The 23,319-nt window shown below is 45.9% G+C and overlaps 1 protein-coding gene across 3 annotated transcripts in view; it reads left to right on the top strand.

The window, feature by feature from the left end:
• Positions 1-23,319, top strand: part of QRICH2 (glutamine rich 2) — a 128,591-nt gene that overhangs the window by 80,820 nt on the left and 24,452 nt on the right. For all 3 annotated transcript variants that reach the window (XM_033961364.1, XM_033961362.1, XM_033961363.1), the window contains 5 exons: positions 4,363-4,437; positions 12,310-12,474; positions 16,415-16,536; positions 20,860-20,925; positions 22,881-22,982. In XM_033961364.1, coding sequence (XP_033817255.1) covers positions 4,363-4,437; positions 12,310-12,474; positions 16,415-16,536; positions 20,860-20,925; positions 22,881-22,982 — 530 coding nt within the window. The remainder of the gene's footprint in view (positions 1-4,362; positions 4,438-12,309; positions 12,475-16,414; positions 16,537-20,859; positions 20,926-22,880; positions 22,983-23,319) is intronic.

Here is a 23,319-nt window from a genome sequence, read left to right as displayed (position 1 = left end):
AGGCCAGCTATGCTATAAACTTTATAAAACACATTATTATATTTTCTTATAAAGCACATATTTTAACTGAACTCTCTGACATCCTCAGCCTTTCCATTCACAAAAATAGAAGGAAGAAAAGTTCCCATTTCCTGCTGTTTCATGTCCCTGGCCTATACAATATTTTTTTTCTGCAGACCCTTCAAAAGTCTGACCAGATCCTCGTTTCACTTGCATTATAAAGTACTGAGGATGCCATCTCTCCCCAATCCCAGGTTCTAAAGTTTAAGACAGTAGCGCAAACTAATGCTGCCAGATTCAGGAAAAAAATTTTTTGATTCGATTCAGCCTATTGAATTGGTTTTTCAATTCGATTTTCCTGCCCAGTTGGGTGATTTTTTTCAAAACTCCTGGTGGGTTTTATAGCTTTTTCACCCCCTTTGGCTTCTCCTAATCACACTGGCGCTGTGGTGTAAATAAAATAAAGAAACAAAAAGGACTTTTCCTCTCTCTGTTAAATCCTAGCTCACGTTTGCAGTCCAACACCAGCTCTGTCAGGATACACATTTCAAATCTGACATATTATAATCACAAAACAGAAAATAAAATTAATTTTTCTACCTTTTGTTGTCTGGTTATATTTCAAATCTTGTTGGTCCAAGGCTCTGGTTTTCTTCTGATAACTTGCTTGCCAGGGTCTCCTTCTTTCTTCTTTCTGCGTGCTAACCATCCATCTGCCAACTCTGTCCTCCCTTTCCATTTCCCTTCCCTCCCCAGGAAGTCTGGTATCTTTCCTTTTTTTCATCTCCCTCCACAGATCCACCTTTTCTTTCTTTTTATTTTTTATTTTTACCCTTTCATCCGGCATCTCTCCCTCCTTCCCCACCACCCCAGAGTCCACCTTCTCTCCCTTTCTTTTCCCAATTACCCTCCTATCCAGTATCTCTATCCCTCCTCCACACCATCCCTTGTGTCCAATTTCTCTCCCTTTCAGTTCCTTCCCTCCCTAAATCCCATGGTCCATCATTTCTCTCCCTCTCCTCTATTTTCAGACCCATTATTTCTTCATCCCCCCTCCCAAAGTTTGGCATATGCACGTCTCTTTGAACACCCCCTTCCCTCCGTGTACTTCTAAACCAGGGTCCCCCCCAAAGGCCTGTCCCCCCTTAAAGGTCTGCCTGTCCCCCCTTGAAGGCCTGCACCCCCCTTGAAGGCCTATCCCACCCCCTTGTAGGCCTGTCCCCCCCTTGAAGGCCTGTCCCTCCCCCTTGTAGGCCTGTCCCCCCACCTTGAAGACCTGCCTGCCTGTCCCCCCCTTGAAGGCCTGTCCCCCCTTGAAGGTCTGCACCCCCCCGAAGGCCTGCACCCCCCTGAAGGCCTGTCCCCCCCTTGAAGGCCTGTCCCACCCCCTTGTAGGCCTGTCCCCCCCCTTGTAGGCCTGTCCCCCCCTTGAAGGCCTGTCCCCCCCCCTTGAAGGCCTGTCTCCCCCTTGAAGGCCTGCACCCCCCCTGAAGGCCTGCACCCCCCCTGAAGGCCTGTCCCACCCCCTTGTAGGCCTGCCCACCCCCTTGTAGACCTGTCCCCCCTTGAAGGCCTGCCTGCCCCCCCCTTGAAGGCCTGTCCCTCCCCCTTGAAGGTCTGCACCCCCCCCGAAGGCCTGTCCCCCCCCTTGAAGGCCTGCCTGCCTGTCACCCCCCTCCCCCTTGAATGCCTGCCTGCCTGCCCCCCCGCCCCACCCCGAAGGACCGCTCGCCCCCCTGGCCTCCCCGCACCACCTATGAAGCAGCACTACCTATGCTCCGGGCCTTGCCGTTCAGTCCCCACCACCACCACCACCACCCCCGAAGGACCGCTCGCCCCACTGACCTTCCTGCACCACCTATGAAGCAGCCACAGCAGGATCGCGACGTTAGCTATCCCTGCGCTGCTTAGGCGCTGCTTCCTGCGCCGCGTTCCCGCCCCTCCTCTGACGTCAGAGGAGGGGCGGGACCGCGGCGCAGGAAGCAGCGCCCAAGCAGCTCAGGGATAGCTGACCTCGCGATCCTGCTGCTTGCTGCTTCACAGGTGGTGCAGGAAGGTCAGTGGGGCGAGCGGTCCTTCGGGGGTGTGGGGGGACTGAACGGCAAGGCCGGGAGCACCTCTTCAGGGCTGGCACCTGGGGCGGACCGCCCCTCCCACCCCCCCCCTTGGTACGCCACTGCTCTAATGACTGTGGTTCTCAATTCCAATTCCCTCAAATTCTAATTCTCGGGGATGGAGGGGGTGGTTGGGGACTAGAGAATGAAACAGTGACTGTTAGCCGTGAGTAACCTGCTGAAACGGGGACAAAAAAAAAAAAACCTGGTCGTTGCAAGTACGAGGACAAGGCAATTCACCACCCCGTGGAGCGGTGAATGGACTTGTCTCCATAGTTAATTGAGGGAACGCGCGCAAAATACTTAAAATCCAATCGTGCGGTCCGAGCATCTCCCTCTCTCCCTTGCCCTTACCTTCGCTGGCGATTTTTCTCTTAACCATTAGCCGGAGCATTTTCTGAAGTCGTTTGTGGCTGGCTGGCTGGCTGCCTGAAACTTCTCCTCTGACACAACCGGAAACAGGAAGTTGTGTCAGAGCAGAGGAGAAGTTTCAGGCAGCCAGCCACATGCGACTTCAGAAAATGCTCCGGCTGCTTGTTAAGAAAAAAATTGCCAGTGAAGGCAAGGGCAAGGGAGGGAGGGAGATGCACGGACCGCGGCGGTTGAGATGGAGGGAGAGGGCTGCTGCTGGGAACAGAGGACCCAGCTGAAATTAACCTTTTTAAAAATACTGTATATATATATTAGAGTTTTCCATAGAGCTTGTGGGGGAAAAGGACACCAAAGCAAAACTGGTGCAGCGGCAGGGCTGAGTGCCTCACTTACTGATTCTGGGCTCAGAGCTGGGTTCTCAGACTCTGACTCAACTGGGATAGTGCACTTGAGTTCATGGAGAAGGGAAGGGGTGGGGGGACCGGGTAGCAGTAGTAGGAGGGGGAGGAAGAGAGATGAACTGCCAGACACAACTCAGCACTGAAATCTGTCATGTAACACACAGCCTTCCAGGCTTTGGCGATGAAGACAGCAGTGTTCCCTCATAGTAGGAAGGAGGGAATGAAAGGGGGGATGAAGTAAGAGGGAGACAAATATTGAACCCACAGCAGGAAAGAGAAAGGGGAGAAGGACAGGTAGGTAAGCCAGATGCTGGAAGCGGGAAAGAAGCTAGATCGAGTTGGAGAGGAGAAAGACACATTGGTGTGGAAGAGGAAGAGGGGAAATCTGGACATAGGAAGGTAACAAACAGAGGGGAAATTATGTGCATGGGGGCATAGGTTCAGAGACATAAAGGGGAGATACATGGGGATGGCATATGGACACAGGGGGAGAGGGCAATGCCGGGCACAGGAGGGAGTATACAGATACAGAGGGGAGATATTAGAAATGGGGAAAATAGGAACACAGAAGGGAGATGGTTTGTGCAGATGGGATCAGATGGCTTGCGGGGACAGGGATGAGCTCACGTGGACAGGGCAGAGACGGGGACAATTTTTTTTCCCCTTGTCATTCTCTAGTGGGGACTCCAAGATTGCAAACAAAACTGTAAACCTAAAGTTGGTTTGCCTAAATTTAAGAATCTCCAAAATTACAGTAGCTGTCATTTCCAAAAGACACAAATGCTAATCACTTTCCAAGTCTTTATAGTCCAACTGTATAAATTCCAAACTAATTCATCAGCTAAGTCACTCCTATCTATACCCTTCTCTTCCACCACCAACTCCAGATTCTACTCCTTCCATCAAGTTGTGCTGTACACCTGGAACAGACTTCCTGAGAGTTCGTTCATCATGCTTTGTCTCTGGCCTTATTCAAATCCAGGCTAAAAGCCCATCCTTTTGAGGCTGCTTTAAACTCATAACCCTTAATTTGCCTGTTCAATATCCATATTGTTTAATCATTCCCATAATAAATGAAACTCCCTAATCCCTTAATTGTCATGCTTATCTGTCTTGAGTAGATTGTAAATTCTGTCCTGCAGGTACTGGAGTAGAATGGAGGTGTGGCCTAGTGGTTATAGCTGCTGACTCAGCGCCCTGAGGTTGTGGATTCAGTGCCAGAGTCACTCCCTGTGACCCTGGGCAAGTCACCTAACCCTCAGTAGGGAAAATACCTGATTGCTATTCAATGCAGTATAAATTTCTTTAGGTGAATCTATTCATGAAAAAGGCGGTTAATAAATAAATATATGTGTGTTTAGTGCTGCATAAGTCTGGTAACACTATAGAAATGATGTTTAGTAATAATACTGGTGTCATGTTGGAGAATGCTTGCCTTTCTTGCTTATAAACCTTCTGTCTTTTTGTCCTTCTAGCTTCTGTACCAGTCACTTGAGAAGTTAGATGAGAAGAAGGCAGACAAGGAGCAGATGGAATTAGATTTCGATTCGGTAAAGCTACTGTACTTACGTTAGAGCCACACAGAGAGTTCCTAATCCATCCACAGAGATGCCTTTGAAAAAGCAAGCAGATGTGGCAGTACCGTAATGTGTGCCCAGTCACGCACCAGTTCACCCTTTGCGTATCCATGCACGAACACTCCTCAGCATGTACAGCTCGTTTGTGCAACCCAGAGGTTTCCACTTGGCACACTTGTCCCCTCACTCTATAACAGGTTGCATAATTTAAACACCTGTCGCACACTTAAATTTGTGCCAGCCGATATACAGCCAGTGGCGGTCAGCATTTTTGAAAAGCTGAACTAGAGAATGACACGGTGACAAAATTCGCCACCGTCCCCATCCCGGCAGATAACCGCGGGAAATAATCCCATGTCATTTTCTAGTGTCTATTTCATCCTCTGTCCTACATCAGCATTATTCAAAGCAAAGCTTGCGGGTCAGTGGTTGTGGCCATTCATACTCTGATTCTTATGTGAGCCAAGGATAATGAAGCCATTGTGACATCACTGATGTGATTGGCTCTTAGGCACTGGTGGAATGAGGCATTATGACATCACAATATCTGCTCTGGATACCAGAGACTGTCATTCTGTAGTGTCTATCTCAACTCCAATTCTTCTACACCAGCATTCTTCAAAGCAAAGCTTATGGGTCAGTGGTTGTGGCCATTCATAACTCTGATTCTTCTCTCTTTCCTTAAAGAATGACATGAAGATGGCATCCGCAGGGACGGGAACGGTGATGAATTTTGTCACTGTGTCATTCTCTAAACTGACCATTGCTGGCTACATTAGCCCTGAATGTTCAGTGCCAGGCCATATCCAGGCCCTAGCACTGCGTATTCTGGGTTAATTCAGAGGGCCCTGGCCTCCAGAGCTTCTGCGCTCCCAGCTGATGTTCGTCTGCAACCTGCATAAGACACCCTCCTCCCACTACCCTGGAATGAAAGCAATCCTCCTGGCCTGATCCCCACTCCTACCTACATAGGATGACCAGACGTCCGGATTTCACCGGACTTGTCCTCCTTTTCAAGGACATGTCCAGGGGTCCGGACGGCTTTTCAAAACCTGGCACTTAGTCCGGGTTTTGAAATGCTTCCTCGAATGCGCGTTGGGCAGGAGGGCATCCGCGCATGCATGGATGCCAGGTGATGATGTCATGCGCGTGGAATGCACAGACGCCCTCCTGCCCGATGAGAGCAGGCAGCAAGGGGGGGGGACTGGGTCATGGCTAGGGCAGGATTGGGGGTGGGACTGGCGCATAATGGGGCGGGGATGGGTGGAACTGGGGAGCGGGTCTAGGGGCTCCGGATTTTACTAAAGTAAAATCTGGTAACCCTAAACCCACCCCCTTGAAGATGTAAAAAATTAGGCTTGGGCCCCCAAACCCACCACGCACGCACACACCCTCAACACACACACAGACCTATCTTGCCGAATCCCTGGTAGTCCAGAGGTAGATAGGCAGGTGCAACAAAATGGCCACCGCAGCCATAAGTGCTATTCTCTAATTATGCATTAAAATGGCACAGTGAACAATTGTTGGAGGGGGACATAGGCAGGGCTGATATTTATGTCCCCAGCTTATAGAATAATGTAACTTAATTTTAGCACTAACATTTACGTGACCCCCCCTACAGCTGTCATAAATGTGTTCTGATGCCAGTGTTATATAAGGACACTTAAAGCAGTGTTCCCGCTAAGCTGCGTTGGCCTGCGCTCGCGCACAAAATATTACATCGCAGCGCAAAGTTTCTCTTCACAGCGCACACACGCGTCGGTAAGGTAAGGGGACGCATTGGGGGGATTGCACTTCCCCACAATTGCCATGCTTCGGTTCCTCTTCTTCCTTCCTTCCTCCCCCCCCCGCGGGACCCTGCGGCACCATCAACTCTTACTCCCTCTAATGTCGGCCCTGCAGCTCCAGACTTCCTCGCACCTTCTCCCCTCCCCCTTTGGATCGCTATTATTTTAAATGTTATAGCCGCGGAGCTGTATCCATCAGTGGAGATGTCTAACCTCGGCCTGCCCCGGAACTCTTACTGCAACAGTGACTTCCTGTTCCTGCCTAGACGGGCGTCTGCTGCAGTAAGAGTTCCGGGGCAGGCCGAGGTTAGACATCTCCACTGATGGATACAGCTCCGCGGCTATAACATTTAAAATAATAGCGATCCAAAGGGGGAGGGGAGAAGGTGCGAGGAAGTCTGGAGCTGCAGGGCCGACATTAGAGGGAGTAAGAGTTGATGGTGCCGCAGGGTCCCGCGGGGGGGGGGGGGAGGAAGGAAGGAAGAAGAGGAACCGAAGCATGGCAATTGTGGGGAAGTGCAGAGCTGCAGGGAAGAGTGTTGCGGTACCCAGCTGGAGGGAGAAGGAAGATGAGGGAGGGAATTAAAGGAGATGCCAGGGCTTGGAGCGTAGGAGGAAGGTATGCCAGTCTAAGGGAAAAGGAAGGGGGAGATGTGAGAGCATGGAGGGGGAGCGAAAGATGGAAGAAAAGGAAAGGAGAGAGATGCCAGAGAATCAGGGAAGGGGAGATACCAGACTATGAGGAGAGGTGTGGGAGAGGGAAGGCGAGGAGAGAGATGCCAGACCAATGGGGTGAAAGGAGAGATGGAAGGGGGAGGCATACAGTTTCTGGAAGGGGCATAGAAGGAGAGAAGATGCCATATAGGGGAAGAGAGACGGCAGACAGTGGATGGAAGGAAGAGAGTTACAAGAAGATGAGGAAAGGAGAAACCACAGAAGACAAAGGTAGAAAAAAATTTCTATTTATTTATTGCTTTAGGAGACATGTGTCACTGTTTCTGTGAAGCATTGTATGCAGAGTCCAGCTTCTTGCTGGTTCAATTTAACCTTTGTCTATGTATTTTTATTTTATCCCCCCTTTTACAAAACTGTGAAGCGTTTTTAGCACCAGCCTTGGTGGTAGCAGCTCTGATGCTCAGAATTTTATGAGCATCAGAGCTGTTACCTCCGTAGCTAAAATCCACACTACAGTTTTGTAAAAGAGGGAGGGGTTAGTTTGTGATTACATATTCCTTACTAGGCGAAGGTGTTTTCTGTGTTCTGTGTGTTCGAAAGACATGGTTTTCTGTTAGGATTGACGGTGTAGGATTGATCTGTGCTGGTCTGGCTTGTTTAGTTTTACAATGGGTGTATTGATGTACTGCTCACTGCAATATGTAAGATGCTGCCTTTTCCTAGGTACTCATGTGTGACGTGTGGTTTGTTACTAAAAATCATGTTTTTCTTACAGATGGGGGGGGGTGCCAAAAAATGATGGGCCCCGGATGTTACATATGCTAGGTACGCCACTGTATGTAAAGATACCAGAAAGCTGGCGTAGCAAAAACTTCTAAGTTTTGAGTATTTAACCCTCCCACAATCTCACGGGCACTCGTTTCAAGTTTATTGAGATTTTGATTTAAACGCAATATCAAATATTTTCAATGCGTATAACAAAAATAAATTTGGGGAAATAAATAAAACCATTTGAACCAGTGTTCCCGCTAAGCTGCGCTGGCGTGCGCTGGCGCACAAAATATTACATCGCAGCGCACACGTTTCTCGTCACAGCGCACGATCGGAAGAGGCGTACGGCAGATGGCAGGGCGGCGAGAGGAGAATCGGGCGAGTTGGCTCATAACTTGCTGGCGCCCGATATTTTTGGCTCACGGTGAAAAAAGTTTGCTCACAACACCCGCCCGCTTAGAGGGAACACTGCTTAAGAGCAAGGCTGCCCAATTCCGATCCTCAAGATCTACTGGCAGGCCAGGTTTTCAGGATATCCACAATGAATATGCGTGAGAGAGATTTGCATACCAAGAAGGCAGTGCAGGCAAATCTCTCTCATGCATATTCATTGTGGATATCCTGAAAACCTGGCCTGCCAGTAGATCTCGAGGACCAGACTTGGGCAGACCTGCTTAAGAGCATGTGTCTCTACAGAAAAAGCTCTACCCCCATGATTAGATGCCTAAATTAGTGGTTCCCAACCCTGTCTTGGAGGACCACCAGGCCAATCAGGTTTTCAGGCTAGCCCTAATGAATATGCATGGAGCAGATTTGCATGCCTGTCACTTCCATTATATGCCAATCTCTCTCATGCATATTCATTAGGGCTAGCCTGAAAACCCGATTGGCCTGGTGGTCCTCCAGGACAGGGTTGGGGAACACTGGCCTGGGTTGGGAACCCTAGTGTAAAACCACCTCCTTACTGCCTTAGACCCTACATGTCACAAAGAGAGGCCAAAGGGGGAGGCAGATTCCCAACTGTCCACACTGGAACTACAGTCACCCCTACACATAAATAATGTTTACCTATGGACTTTGGACCTATTTTCAAAGTGAAAGTGTATGTGGGCCTTTTGCTTTGAAACTTACTGTGGGTACAAAGTCCACAGGTAATTTGCACCTGGCTGGGAAAGTCTGTGCAAAGATTTTGATACTAAACCGAAGAACTGAATTCGACCAGAAGATGGGACAATCGAAGCAAATTATGTCCACATCTTGTGGTCAACATCACTTCTTTGTTTAATGCTGTGCCGTTTATTTCTTCTTATTTGGTATGCAAAGATTTGTGTTTTTTAAAAAATCTTTATTGATTTTCAAACAATACAATTGATTGAACATACAATATTGCATAAAAATGCACTATTAATTACACAAATAATACATAATATAATCATTTTCACTCACCCTCCTCCCAATTATTAATACAATAAGACATATTATGTGATTACATTGTTATAAATAAGTAATTTTAATTTTCAAAATAGATTTCCCTCCCCCCATCCCCCCCCACCCTGGATGTGTAAGGAAAAACTAAGAAAAGGAGAGATGCATGACCATTAATGCGAGGTAACGAATACAGTCAATGGGCTCCACACTTTATTAAATGAATCACTAGACCCCAAATATATGCAAAACGTATGCAAAGATTTGGATACGCCATCTACAGGTGCGCATCTCTTTTTCAGTGCACCTAGAAGTCCGCATGCAGTACTCTGTTCAACAACACATGAGCTTTTGGCCACATCGAAGGAGGCAGTTCTCAGAGCCACAGAGTTGACACGCTTTGTACCCTAAGAAAACCTTTTAATTTGCATGAAAAGTGATATATGAACTAAAGGCTAACCAAATATCAGTTTCAGATTCGGCATTATAACCAACCTAAAATCCGGGTTTGGGCTTTGGCTGAAAATGCCAGTACATTTTTGCCTAAAACTGACCCCCCCCTACATCTTTTTCTGCCTTCCTTCCCCCCCCCTCCAACACACACACACACACTCTCAAGCCACCCGGTACCCTCCCACCACCTAAAGGCCCTCACCAGGCCTACTTTTAAATGCCCTGGTGGTCTAATCTAATCTAATCTAAACCTTAAGTTTATATACCGCATCATCTCCATGAGAATGGAGCTCGACACGGTTTACAAGAACTTAAAATAGTGGGTAGAGAAGAAGAAAAAGGATTACATGAACTTATGTGTAGAAGGGGGGAGAGAAAGGGGGGAAGGATAGAGCTACAATTTGCTGAAAAGCCAGGTTTTCAGTTGTTTGCGGAATAACTGAAGGGAGCTCAGGTTCTGCAGCGGGGTGGTGAGGTCGTTCCAAAGACCTGTGATTTTGAAGAGAAGGGATTTTCCCAGTTTGCCTGAATAGTGGATGCCGCGTGGAGAGGGGAAGGCTAGTTTAAGCCTTTGGGCAGTTCTGGAGGAGTTGAAAAACAGTGGGATAAGAGGAGGCAGGATTCCGTGAATGATCTTGAAAGCCAGGCAGGAACATTTGAAATGGATTCTGGAGATTATTGGGAGCCAATGAAGTTTGGCAAGGAGTGGGGAGGCATGGTCAGACTTGCGTTTTGAGAAGATCAGTTTGGCTGCAGTATTCTGGATTAGCCTCCTCCACCTCAGCCCACCTGGGCCTAACATTTAAAGCTTCTGCTTGCTTAGTGGCTTCTTCCAGGTAAGAACGATCCTCAGTCACTCTTGCCCCCTACCGGTTCCTCAGCTGCCAGGACTTCCTGTGACAGCCTTGCAAGACCACCATGGGAGTTTCCAGCAGTCATTTGGGATGGGAACCAGCAAAAGCAATTTTTTTTTTCTCTGATCTTTATTTCTGAAAGTGGCAGCAATGCCTTTTGTATTCTGAAGCCTGATATTCAAAACAAGTTATGTGCTTGCTAGCAGGTAGCAAAGATAGAACTTACTTATCTGCTTATTCATGTATTTTCAACCCTTAAATGGCTAAAATCTGACTGTTTAAATTTATAACCTGCCATTTTATGAAAATACTCAAAATGTAAACTATGTAAAATACAAGTGACAAAGAATAAAATTAAAATACAGTTCTCAGCATACAGCCTAAATAAAATGGGGGGGGAGGGGGGTTAGTAAGTAGTAGGCCTCATGTGGGAAGCCATTTTGTATAAATTATTTGAGAACACATGATGCCACCCCAAAGATCAGGGACAATTAGCTTTTTAGAAATGAATATAAGGAAAAAAAAAAAAAAAAATGAAACCCCATTTTAGAGGTCGTAGAAGTAGAAATTGAGGTGTGCAATTCAGTGCTTCTTAGGGTTATCAGACTTCTGGGGAAACCCATACATGTCCTCTCTAAAGAGGACTGTCTGGTTGCCCAGAGGGATTTCCAGAATCCAGCAATTTGTCCGGGTTTTGAAAGTCCCCGAGCTCAGGGCCACGTCTGAAGGCCCAATGCGCATACGTGAACGTCGATACAATGATGTCATATGCACGCATGCATGTATGTGATGTCATCACATTGACGTCCACACATGCACAGAGGACCTCCAGACCTTGGGGAAGGAAATGGGAGATTTGATGGGGGGTGGAGCTGGAGGCAGAACAGGGAGGGGCTTAGGCAGAACAGGGCGGTGCCAGGTGTCCTCTTTTTTTTAGAGGAATTCTGGATATCTTAGTGCTTCTCATTTTCATCATTATTTTAGAATAGAAGCTAAAAACACATGAGAAATGGCCATTTATGCAATAGGGGCCTGATTCTATATATGGCACCTAAAAAATTGCACTTAGCGCAATTCTATAAAAGTTATGTGTACCTTATAAAAGCACATTTAGCGCTCCTTTTACGAAGCCGCATTGATGGCTTTATCGCACGCACCTTTTTAGCGCGCGCTAACCCCCGCGCTAGCCAAAAAACTACCGCCTGCTCAAGAGGAGGTGGTAGCGGCTACGGCGTCCGGCAAATTAGCACGCGCTCTTACGCGTTAAACCTCTAATGTGACTTCATAAAAGGAGCCCTTAGTGTCCATGCATGTCATAACGTTTAGGTCTACCCATTTAGGCTAAGGAAAGCCAGGCCCAAACTCCTGTGCCTAACTTGTACGTGGACTGGACTTAATGCACCTAACTTTTAGGAACTCCCGTGATCTGCTCGTGCTCCTCCCCTGATCATGCTCCCTTCTGAGATTCATGCAGCAGAAATGACGCAGGCCACTTTATAGCGTGTGCATAACTTCTAATTAGCGCCAATTAGCATCAATTATGAGGTGTTAATCTCCAATTATCAGCACCAATTAGTCTTGCTAAACAATTAGGCTGTGCGCATCGATTTGCGCACACATCTTATGGTCATGTACAGAATTTGGTCCTTGGCATAGTCATCATAAACATCTATTCTAGAAAAATCTATGAAAAATAGGGCTTCTAAAAAGAGAGCACAAGTACAGGAACTATTCAAAACACAGCTCTTGAATTTTCTATCGCTGATGAATACAGAACACGTGGTCTGCTTCACAAGAGCTGTGGTATAAATTTTAACTCTTGGCCCTTCTTTCTCCTTTTCTCCCTCCCTACCCCCACCCCCAACGCTGATGTTCAGAGAGCAACCAAAAATGCCTTGGAAAGCAAAGTGAGCCGCTCACAGTTCGATGCCACTGCGGAGCAGCTGAACGTGATGATCCAGGACCTGCTGAACAAAGTGACGGGCCAGGAGCAGGACTGGCACAAAGTGGTTGACAAAATATCCTTTGAAATGGAAAATAAGGTATGTGTGGCACTACTGATAATCTCTCTTGTCAACACCAAGCACGTTATGGATAGAAGCACCACAAGGCATAGAACATATTACCTACTGCCCAGCCTTGAGCAGGTCATGGAGCATAGTTCATACTGCTCAGACTTGAGCAAGATGTGGCTCTATTGTGCCGTGGAACATTCTTCCTACTGCTCAGCCTTGAGCAGGACTAGGCTCTTATAATGTGTCATGGAGCATACTCAAGATAGGGCAGTATATCAAATGCCAATAAACATGAACATACTGTCCATGCTTGAGCAGGACATGGCTCTTATAAAGTGCCTGTATAAATATTTAAGATAAGTGTTATAACCCATCTTATGATATTTATTACCAAGAGCACCTGACCTTGAATTTAGGTTTTGGCATCTGAGGATGTTTATATACCATTGGCTTTCAAAACATGGACTTATGAAGCTTGTCTAATAGATTCAGACTGCTGGGTCACATGAGCTCTGATGCATGCCTGGCTGGCAGGAATGTCTCCAAGGGGAACAGTAAGCCAATTAGGTTTTCAAGAATTCCATAATGAATATGCATGAGCTATGTTTACACGCATTGGGTCTCCATTATATGCCAATTTTATGTATATTCTTTGTAAATATCCTGAAAACTATGCCGTTGGCACTGTCTACAAACTTTAGTAGCACCAGAGGGAAGAGACTTGGTAATACTACTTAATGGTACAAGTCCTGGAAAATTTATAGAGCTGGAGTGAAGTTCCATATGACTGGGTACATCGATGTGACTCAACACGCTTCAGAGAACAGGAGAGTGTGGTATAGTGGTTAGAGCTACAACCTCAGTACCCTGAGGATGTGGGTTCAAACCCCATACTGCTCCCTGTGACCCTGGGCAAGTCACTTAATCCTCCAGTGCCCCAGGTACATTAGATAGATTGTGAGCCCACCAGGACAAGTAGGGAAAATGCTTGAAGTACCTATATGTAAACTGCTTTGAGTGTGGTTGTATAACTACAAAAAGGTGGTAGACAAGTCCCAATCTCTTTCCCTGATGTCATAATGCCTCATTCCACCAATAAAAGCCAACCTCATCAGTGATGTCACAATGGCTTCATTGTTCTATACTTGGCTCACTTCTGATATTGTATTTGAGGAGAGTGTGGTGCAGTGGTTAGAACTACAGCCTCAGCACCCTGAGGTTGTGGGCTCAAATCCCACACTGTTCCTTCTGACCCTGGGCAAGTCACTTAATCTTCCACTACCCCAGGAACATTAGATAGATTGTGAGCCCACCAGGACAGACATGGAAAATGCTTGAAGTACCTGTATCTAAACCACTTTGAGTGTGGTTGTAAAGCTATGAAAAAGCAGTATACAAGTCCTAATCCCTTTCCCCTTTCATTTTGGCAATGATTCCTATCCAAAGAGGAACAGAATCATTTAGAAGATATGTATTCAACATTTTTGTCACCCCCACTGCTCATAGTGACTTCTGTCTTCCATGCCAGAGCTGTGAGAGACCTCAAGTCTCTTAGTCTTAAGGTAGGACACCAGTTTTCTCCACAAAATTTTTCTTGTATCCAATTATCATGTTTATGGCAATAGCTAGGGACAATTGAGAGGAGTCTTCAGAGGTCAGTCAGCTGCCCTATATGACTGTCATGGATACAGGTAGAGGAAAGCAATGTTGTATAGCAACTAATTACTGTACTTAAGTAAATTAAAGAAGTAGAGGATAGCATTTGTTACTTTTACTGAAGTAATAATTTCATCAATTTTCACAACTTTTACCTAGTTACATCTGATGCTTGCAGTTAAAATTTGTCTTGTGGAGACTGATGCTACTGTTGTAGATTTTATTTATCTCTAGAGGGTAGTCCACAATATTGGAACAACAAAGAACATCCACTACATGTGCCAATGAAGAGGGCCCAACGCGGTCCGTGTTTCGGCCTTATTGTCTTCCTCAGGGGTCCCGATGCGGTCTCTTCGAAAAATGTGTGGATATAGCAAGCCGCTTCCCACACAACTCAGAAGTGGCTTTTGAGAAGTAAGAAAACGAGGGGGAGGTGTAGGCTTGCTATATCCACACATTTTTTTTGAAGATACCGCATCGGGCCCCCTGAGGAAGACAATAAGGTCGAAACACGGACCGTGTTGGGCCCTCTTCATTGGCACATGTAGTGGATGTTCTTTGTTGTTCCAATATTTTGGACTGCCCTCTTGAGATAAATAAAGTCTACATCAGTAACATCAGTCTCCACAAGGCTTTTTTGTTTTGGATTCTCGTTTTCTCTGGATTCTATGGGTCAACTTTTTGTTTGACTGCAGTTAAAAGTATAAAATAAAAGCAGAACCAAGAAATATAAATAAATAAACAGCAAAGCCTGGAACATAATTTTGCAACTGCAGATCTCACCATGCAAACAATGGACCATTTCATCTTTAATTTTGCTGTTCAGTGAATATAACCTATAAGAACAGTGGCGTTGCTTGTGTTTGTTGAACTAGTTACTGGTCTCTAGCCAAACAAAACAGCGATGAATTGGGTCACTTTGAAGTGGAGATGAAGCTGAAGCTGCTAGCAAGTCTTAATGGACAGACATATATCTCTACCATAACAGACTGCTGGTTTTCCCAAGGAAAATTTTACATTGCGTTGATTGCATACCAGACTGATAGTCTTTAGAAAAGAAGCCTGTTTTTCTGACCCCATGACTGAAGGGTTCCCACACATTTGACTTTCTTGCATTCTTCCGAGGCAATATATTTTTAATAAACTTGATCAGTTCTCAAAGATATTCAGAGTTTGCCATCAAATGAAAAATCGTTAGAAGAACAACAGACAATGATTTCAACTTTGTGAACATCTTCTCTATAATTGGCCACCATGATGATGATAACGAAGGTGAAGTTGCAAGTAATGAATTAGACCACACTGCTTCTAAGGTAGATGATAATGTATTTTTCACTACACGGAAGTCAAGTACAGTAAAACCTTGCTTTACGAGCATAATTTGTTCCAGAAGCATGCTTGTAATCCAAAACACTCATATATCAAAGCAAATTTCCCCATAAGAAATAATGGAAACTCAGACGATTCATTCCACAACCCCAAAACTTTAAAACAAAATACTATACGTACTTGTATTGCAAGACCTCACTCATTTAGAACTGTCACTATACTGCAGCGTCAGTCAGAAAGAGAAGAACCATTGGCTCAGTTGTGATGTGTGTATACTGTATGTACTTGTATTGCAAGACATTGTATATCAAGTTAAAATTTAATAAAATGTTTTGCTTGTCTTGCAAAACACTTGTAAACCAAGTTACTTGCAATCCAAGGTTTTACTGCATTTCAAATTGAGATTCCCTTGATTAATACCTGCAGACCAAGTCAAAAGGCATCAGTCTGGGCTGATTTGAAGGAACTATTTACTCAGACTGGGCAATCTACTTCCTGCCAGTACAGTTGTTGAACACCTTTTTAGCTGTGCTGGTTTAATAATGACTCACAAGCACACTTGCATGAGTGACAGTCATTTTCAAATTTAGTTTTACTAAAAGCAAAGTGGATTGAATTGTAGAGCAATAATATTGTTAGGATAAAAATCATCAGTTACATTCATTGTAGTTATGATACTTTTTGCTCAAACAGTATTATATTAGGCAATAACTTTTTTACTTTTACTTAAGTAAATATTTTACTATGTTCTTCACAGTGCTTTTACTTAAGTATTAAAAAGTATATGTATTTTTACTTTTACTTAAGTACTTTGACCAAGTACTTTTTTTTGACCAACACTGGAGGAAAGGAGGGGACAGAAAGTGAGGTCACATTCCTGGTTTCATTCCTGCTGTTCATCCACCAGGTCAGTCCCAGCCTCCTTGTTACCACCTCAGAAAATATATTCCTGTACTCCTATCCTCTCCCTTGTGTCTTCCAGCTGGACCGCATGGAACTGGACCCATTCAGGAAGCTGCTGGAGGATCGCTGGAAATCTATTCGTAAGCAGCTGAAGGAGCGATCACCAACTTACGACTTAGATGATGCTGCTGGCATTAGGAAGTAAGCTCACCAGGGCCAGAAAGAGTAGGGTTAGGCCAAGAAGCATGACAGGAAGCCTAGAGGGGAGCCACAGAGAGCAAATGATTTCTGATTTTATGCACTGCTGCTATTTTTCATATTGTGTTTTGCTGGCTATTTGTCCCTCCTCATCACTCTCATTCTAATAACAAAGACTTAGGGCTAGATTCACTGAGGGCACGGATCCGATCCGTGTCCAGGGGGGGCTGATTCACGAATCGCCCTCATGCAAATGAGGGCGATCGGAATCACGCCCCCAACTGACTGCAGGGATTGCTGACTAGCCCTCTGTCCCCACCAGAGCTTTTCACTTTTTAAAAAACTTTTTTTCGCAAGCCTGTGGTTTTAACCTGCTTTAAACCTGCGGGTTAAAACTACGGGCTTGCACTGTGGGGAAGAGAGCAGATGGGGCCGAGAGCAGATGGGGCAGAGAGCAAGACGGGGCAGAGAGCAGAGAAGCAGGACGGGGCAGAAGGCAGGGCAGTCGGAAAGGACCTGAGCGACTGGTCCATAGCAGTCGCTTATTTTTGGATTGGTCAGCCCCGTCGGTGTCCCTCATTTTTTTTAGTGAATCGCTTCCTGCCTACATTTGAATGCCACTCCCCCTCATTTGCATGCGCCGATCAGAGGATGATCGGGACAGAGGTTACTGAATCAGGTTGGAGGGAAATCAGGTCATAAAGGGGTCGCTAAGTGGTCAGAACTTGATCGGTGGACTTAGCAAATCTAGCCCTTAGTAACGTAGTAAGTGTGAGCAGCGCCCAGGGTGGTGGTACCCCTCCCCCTCCCCCTCATGCCATGCGTGCACCAGCCTTCCCCCAAACCTTTTTAACTTCTCCAGCGTGAGCTGCCTGCTCGTATCGGTGAACTGGCTAATGTAAGTGCATGCATAATTTCCGTTACATGCGGCTACTAGAGGAGTGGAATGCCTAAGAATGGGAGGGAGGGATAGAAGTTTCAAGAGATGGGAGGGAGGGATAGAAAGATATTGCACAAGGGGGTGGGTGAGAGGGGAGAGAAAGGAAATAGGAAGAATTGGGGTGGAGGAGAGGAAAGGAGAGATGATCATTACATGAAAAAATAAGACATCCCCAAAAATAAGACCTAGTGCCTTTTTGGTCCCATAATTAATATAAGACAGTGTCTTATTTTCGGAGAAACACGGTACAAGATAGGTCCGGGTGACTAGGATGATTCTTCATGGCCATTTCAGTATAATGAACTGACTGTGATGAATTGTTCAATTTCAGCATTTGGGGAGATGACGCCCCCACGCCCCCAAAAAGTTTCTGCGTATTTGATGGTGATCCCCCCCCCAAAAAAAATTTCATTGTTTGGGGGTGATTGCTGCCACCCCCCAAAAAATTATACCCTCCCCCTCTCCTCCCTGTTTATGATCTAGCATCTCTGTGGTGGCTGGCTGGGAGCACAGGCCTCTGGGGGTAGAAGCTCATGTGTGGCCGTGCCCGCCCTCTGCCGCCAGAGCTGCAGCATCACATCCTTCAAGCCCGGGCCCTGAAAGGATAAGCAGACGCCAGAGCTGCTGAGTCTGTTATGTCAGTCGCCCTCTGCAGGTACCGTGAACAGGGCAGGATTAATTTGTCGAGGGCCCCTAGGCACACAATGGGCCCCCCTGCCCCGCCCCACCCCACCATGCGTCCAGGCGGAAACAGGAAGCTGCCTCAAAGGGAAGCTTTGGGCAAGCAGTACCGCTTGCAATATTACATTTCCCATTGCCTTTCTTACCCGCTTTGCTTGCTTGTCTTACTTTCCGTCGATGGGGGGGGGGCCCCGTTGCTGATCGAGGGGAGCCCCGCGTTGCCGATTGATACTGGAGGGACCCATCACCATTTGGAAAAACCATTGTTGATGCCCTTCTTCATTGGGTCCCCCCTGACCATTTCGGACTCTAGGCACGTGCCTACTGGGCCTATTGGTTAATCCTGCCCTGACCGTGAAACCCAGCCTCCTCTTGAAGTGAGGACTCATCGCGGCCTTTTCATTGCAGCCACGCTGTAATGGCCCGCGACAAAATGGCCATGATGAATTGTTCCATTCCGAACAGTCACGGCTTTTTTTTATAGACAGGAAATTACTTTTATCGATGTCTAAGTGCTGGAATTTGTTACAGAATGGCATTAGATCTCAAACCTCTTATCTTAGATGTAGGAATATATTTGAAGTCTCCTTTATGAGAAACTTTAATTCATCTTTTTTGTTTGTGTTTTCTGATAAGTTGGTTTTTTTTAAGTTTAAGTTTTATTTAAAAATTTGAATAATCACTTAATCATATTTCTAAGCAATGAACATAGTTAAAAAAAAGTTTTACAACATTCAGGGAGTACAACGTTCAAAACATATACTAGACGTACAAGACTTACTGAGACAGATGGAAAAGGAGGGCAAGAAATACAATAATCGATAGAAAAGAAGACAAACAGGGGGAGAACCAAGGGGGTGGAGAAAGGGGATGTGGGTATGGAGAAATGGGAAGAGCAGAAGAGAGAAAAACGAGTAGAAAGGAGATAAGGTAAATGGAGGGTTAAATAGAAAGAGATTAAGAAATTGGGAAGTTTAATTCTGCAAAAGAAATCGGAAGTCGAACGTGGCTTTTTTTATATGAATTCTAATTCTCTAGATCAGGAATGGGCAACCAAGGTCCGTGAGGGCTACCACCCAGTCAGATTTTCAAGATTCCCACAACAAATAAGCATGAAATATGAGTAACCCATGAAACGCCATCCACGCCCCATGACACCCCCCTAACACCCCCTCAACACCCCTTGCAGCTCATTTACTGCTCTATTATATGCAAATAGATCTCATGTATATTCATTGATAAATACCTACTAACTTTAAGAAGCCTTCTATTGCACTTATCATGTTTTGTTTTTTATGACCACATAATAAATATATTTATATCACACTGATTTAAATAACATATTACCAAACCACATTCTTCGTGAACAAATCACACTACACAACTGTTTTCTTTATAAAATAGCTCAACGGGAATACCCCATTGGGCCAGAAAACCTGGACTGGAGCAAAGCCTTTTCAGTTTCAGTTCCTTTCAACACCACATTGTCCCATTTTTTAAATTATCACACGTTCTCTTGCTGTATTCATTGTAGAAATCTTGAAAATCTATCTGGGTTGTGGCCTTCAAGGACAGTGGTTTCCCACCCCTGCCCTAGATATTAGCTAGATTTTTATTTATTGTAATCTGCACTGAACTGGTAAGAGTAAGTAGCAGGAAATAATAATCCATATTGTACGGTATTGTTTATTGTCTTTTTTACTGACTGTCAGTAAATTTACTGACTGTTAGCACACACAATATCAATAGGACTTTTGCTGCACAACTTGTCAATGGTTTGTAATGAGAAAGTGGTGAATGAGTAGCAGATAGCAATGCGAGCGTTACTTCTAGCAGCCAACAGAGGGCGCTAGTGCACAGGGTACATGTAACTGAAGTTAAGGGGCTGGGAATAAAACCATGGAAGAAATGCCCTTCCATCAGAAAAAGAGAAACCCTGGCACATGGGTTAATTTTCTCTTTAAAAAGGTACTACCGTGTTTCCCTGAAAATAAGACTGAGTCTTATATTAATTTTGGATCCAAAAAACGCACTAGGGCTTATTATGGGGGATGTCTTATTTTTTACATGTACAGTGATCATCTCTCCCTTCCTCTCCTCCACCTCAATTCTTCCTCTTTCCTTTCTTTCCCCCCCCCCATATGCAGCATCTTTCCTTCCCTCTCACCCATCCCCTTGCGCAGCATTTTTCTATCCCTCCCTCCCATCCCCCCATGCAGAAGAACCCCGCCGATCCTCCCACAGCGAGACTGACATACCTCCGCTCCAAACAACAGCAGCGGCAGCACTCTGAACAGGCTGCTTTGCAGCCTGCCCTGCCAGGATCTTCACTCTGCCGCATCACTAATGATGTCACCAGTGACGCGGCAAAGGGAAAGCCCCCGAAAAAAAAATCAAAGAAATAATGTAATATTGTAAATAAAAATGAAAATAAAATCAATTTCTGGCAGAAAATATAAGTGTAAACTTGGCACACCACACCTAAGTACACCCACACTTTGCCTACCACATGTTCGGTAGTTTGTCTGGAACAGTTTATGGTATGGCATAGTATGGGATATAGTATTAGTTAGGCCTGTTTTTAATAGTAACTCTCAAGCAACCAGAAACTACATTTGACCGGTATCTACCAATCCCCGCGGGTGCCGGTTAATTGAGAGTCTACCATACCATACCAATTCCACTGTTTGTCTGTACCCTGCCAGGCAGCTGATTGCTCGCTTCCACTGCATCTCCTGCGACCGACCTGTGGATATGGCGGTACCCGGCCCGTAAGTACCCTGTAGCTGCTTCCTTTTAGAACTGCTTGGTCGTGTGATTTGGTGGGTGGGAAGAGTCCGCCTCTGGATGCCTGCTAGATTGCAGGCATCCATTGGGAGAGCAGGGATCCAGTTTGTGCCAGGCAGGATGCAGCCCATTTCTGAGGTATCACTCTGCTTGCAGGGTAAGAGAAATTCTTTCCCGAGGGGAGTGTATCATTGCCTGTCGCTGCAAGCAGTGTATGAAAGCTGACGATTCCGTGCTGGAGGCTTTTGATACAGACTTCTGTTTATAGAAATACCACCTGGGTTGCCAGCCCACTTAGCTTGGCCACATGGTCACTGCATTTGCTCGGGAATAAAATAAAAACGTGCTCTGTTAAATTTCCTGAGGACATTTTTCTAATGAGTCCAGTCTTAGGTCCAGTGCTTGTGTCTTCATTAATATGAGATTTTCTTGCTGCCTCATGGAGAGCTGGCATCCTCGCCGGAGGCAAAACCTGATACTGAAGGGAGTTATGAGATTGTTGACAGGTGGCAAACCTATAATTCCTCTATTTCAGGGATCTCAAAGTCCCTCCTTGAGGGCCGCAATCCAGTCGGGTTTTCAGGATTTCCCCAATGAATATGCATTGAAAGCAGTGCATGCACATAGATCTCATGCATATTCATTGCGGAAATCCAGAAAACCCGACTGGATTGCGGCCCTCAAGGAGGGACTTTGAGACCCCTGCGTCTATTTGTATGTTTTTAGAAATTATATAGACAATATCAGGTAATTTAAATTACTAAATAGCCAGGTCAGGGAAGGGGAGGAGCAGATTATATTCAGCTGCTAAAGGTCATGTTGATCACTTAGTTTAATCCTGTACATGCTTTTTCAGGGCTGTTACTTGCAACAAATAATTGCTAAATATATATATTCATTCCAGTGCTGATGCTGAAATTAATGAGGTGACTGAACGGACTCAAAATCAGACCCATGGTTTTCACCTGACCCATCTCCAGAGACCCTAAAACAGTGGTTCCCAACCCTGTCCTGGAGGACCACCAGCCAGGTTTTCAGGACAGCCCTAATGAATATGCATGGAGCAAATTTGCATGCCTGTCACCTCTATCATATGCAAATCTCTCCGAATGGCTGATGTTCCTCCAGGACAGGATTGGGAACCACTGCCCTAAAACATCCTCACAAAACAGCAGCAAGCCATGTGATTTTAACTTGCACTGCTTGCATAATGTGATTTTGGAATGGTCGGCCCACAGGTCTGTAGCCGAAGTAAAAACCTGGGGAGTAGTCAGCGATCGCATGTGGCCTGTTGTGATTTTTAATGCTCTGTGGCATGCAGGGCCAGTGTTAGGGGGTGCAAGCAGGGCACTTGCTCCTACTAGAAGGGGGCCCCAAGCCTAGGATTAGCAGATTTTAGGTCAGTAAAATCCGGACCCCTAGACCCGCACACCAGGCCTGCCCAGTTCCACTCATCCCTGCCCTGTTTTGCTCCAGCTCCAACCCCCCACTGCTGTTCGTCAGGCAGAAAAGCGTCCATGCATGCGACGTGATGATGTCATGCCCGTGCACATGACATCGCCATGTTGCACGCGCGGGTGGCCCCTCCCGACGCGATTTCTTTTCAAAACCCAGACAAAGTGCTGGGTTTTGAAAAGCCGTCCGGACCCCCGGATATGTCCTCAGATAACCCTACCTAGGCCTACCCAAAACTGAAGGCAGCACAATCTACTAGTAGGTTATGGAGCCCCCCTTGCAAATTTCTACCGTGGACCCCAGCATGTCTAACACTGGTCTTGGTAACATGGTGCGGTATCACTGCCAGGATTCTTAGGAGCCAAAGGAGACAAACCCCATCTGACACTAATACAGGCTAGGAAAAGGCCTCTGAGTCTGAGTGTGAGGGGATGGATATTTCAGAGATGCCGTGATCAACCTTTTTCTCCCTTGTTTTTTTAAGGCCCATCTTGACGATACCCAATATTCCAGGGTTACCAGGTCATCGCTCCAACCGGCCATATACCGTCTATGAACTAGAACAAGTTCGACAGCACTCCAGAAAGTAAGAATGAAAACTGGAGAGAGGGATGAGATGAGAAAACATAAAGTGACCAAATGGCTTTACCATCTCCCCTCAGCCTTGGCCTATCAACCCCAGCTGTTCCCCTAAACCTAACTACAAGTCCACTATCTGAAGCTGTATCAAACTACTCAAGTTATAGCATCTACTAGGCAGTGTCTGCCCTGAACATTGGCACCGGAATGCTTTTAATTGTCTGGGGGGGAGGGGGGGGCAAAAGCTTTGCCCTAGACTCCGCCTCCATAGTAATAGTACTAATTGTAAACGCCATTTCTTCCATTCATTTTTCATATACACACAATACAATCTTAACACATAA

This window comes from Geotrypetes seraphini, chromosome 10, assembly GCF_902459505.1.
Source record: "Geotrypetes seraphini chromosome 10, aGeoSer1.1, whole genome shotgun sequence".
NCBI lineage: Eukaryota > Metazoa > Chordata > Amphibia > Gymnophiona > Dermophiidae > Geotrypetes > Geotrypetes seraphini.
The sequence above is the reverse complement of the archived record's forward strand: the minus strand, read 5'-3'. Positions and strand labels throughout refer to the sequence as shown.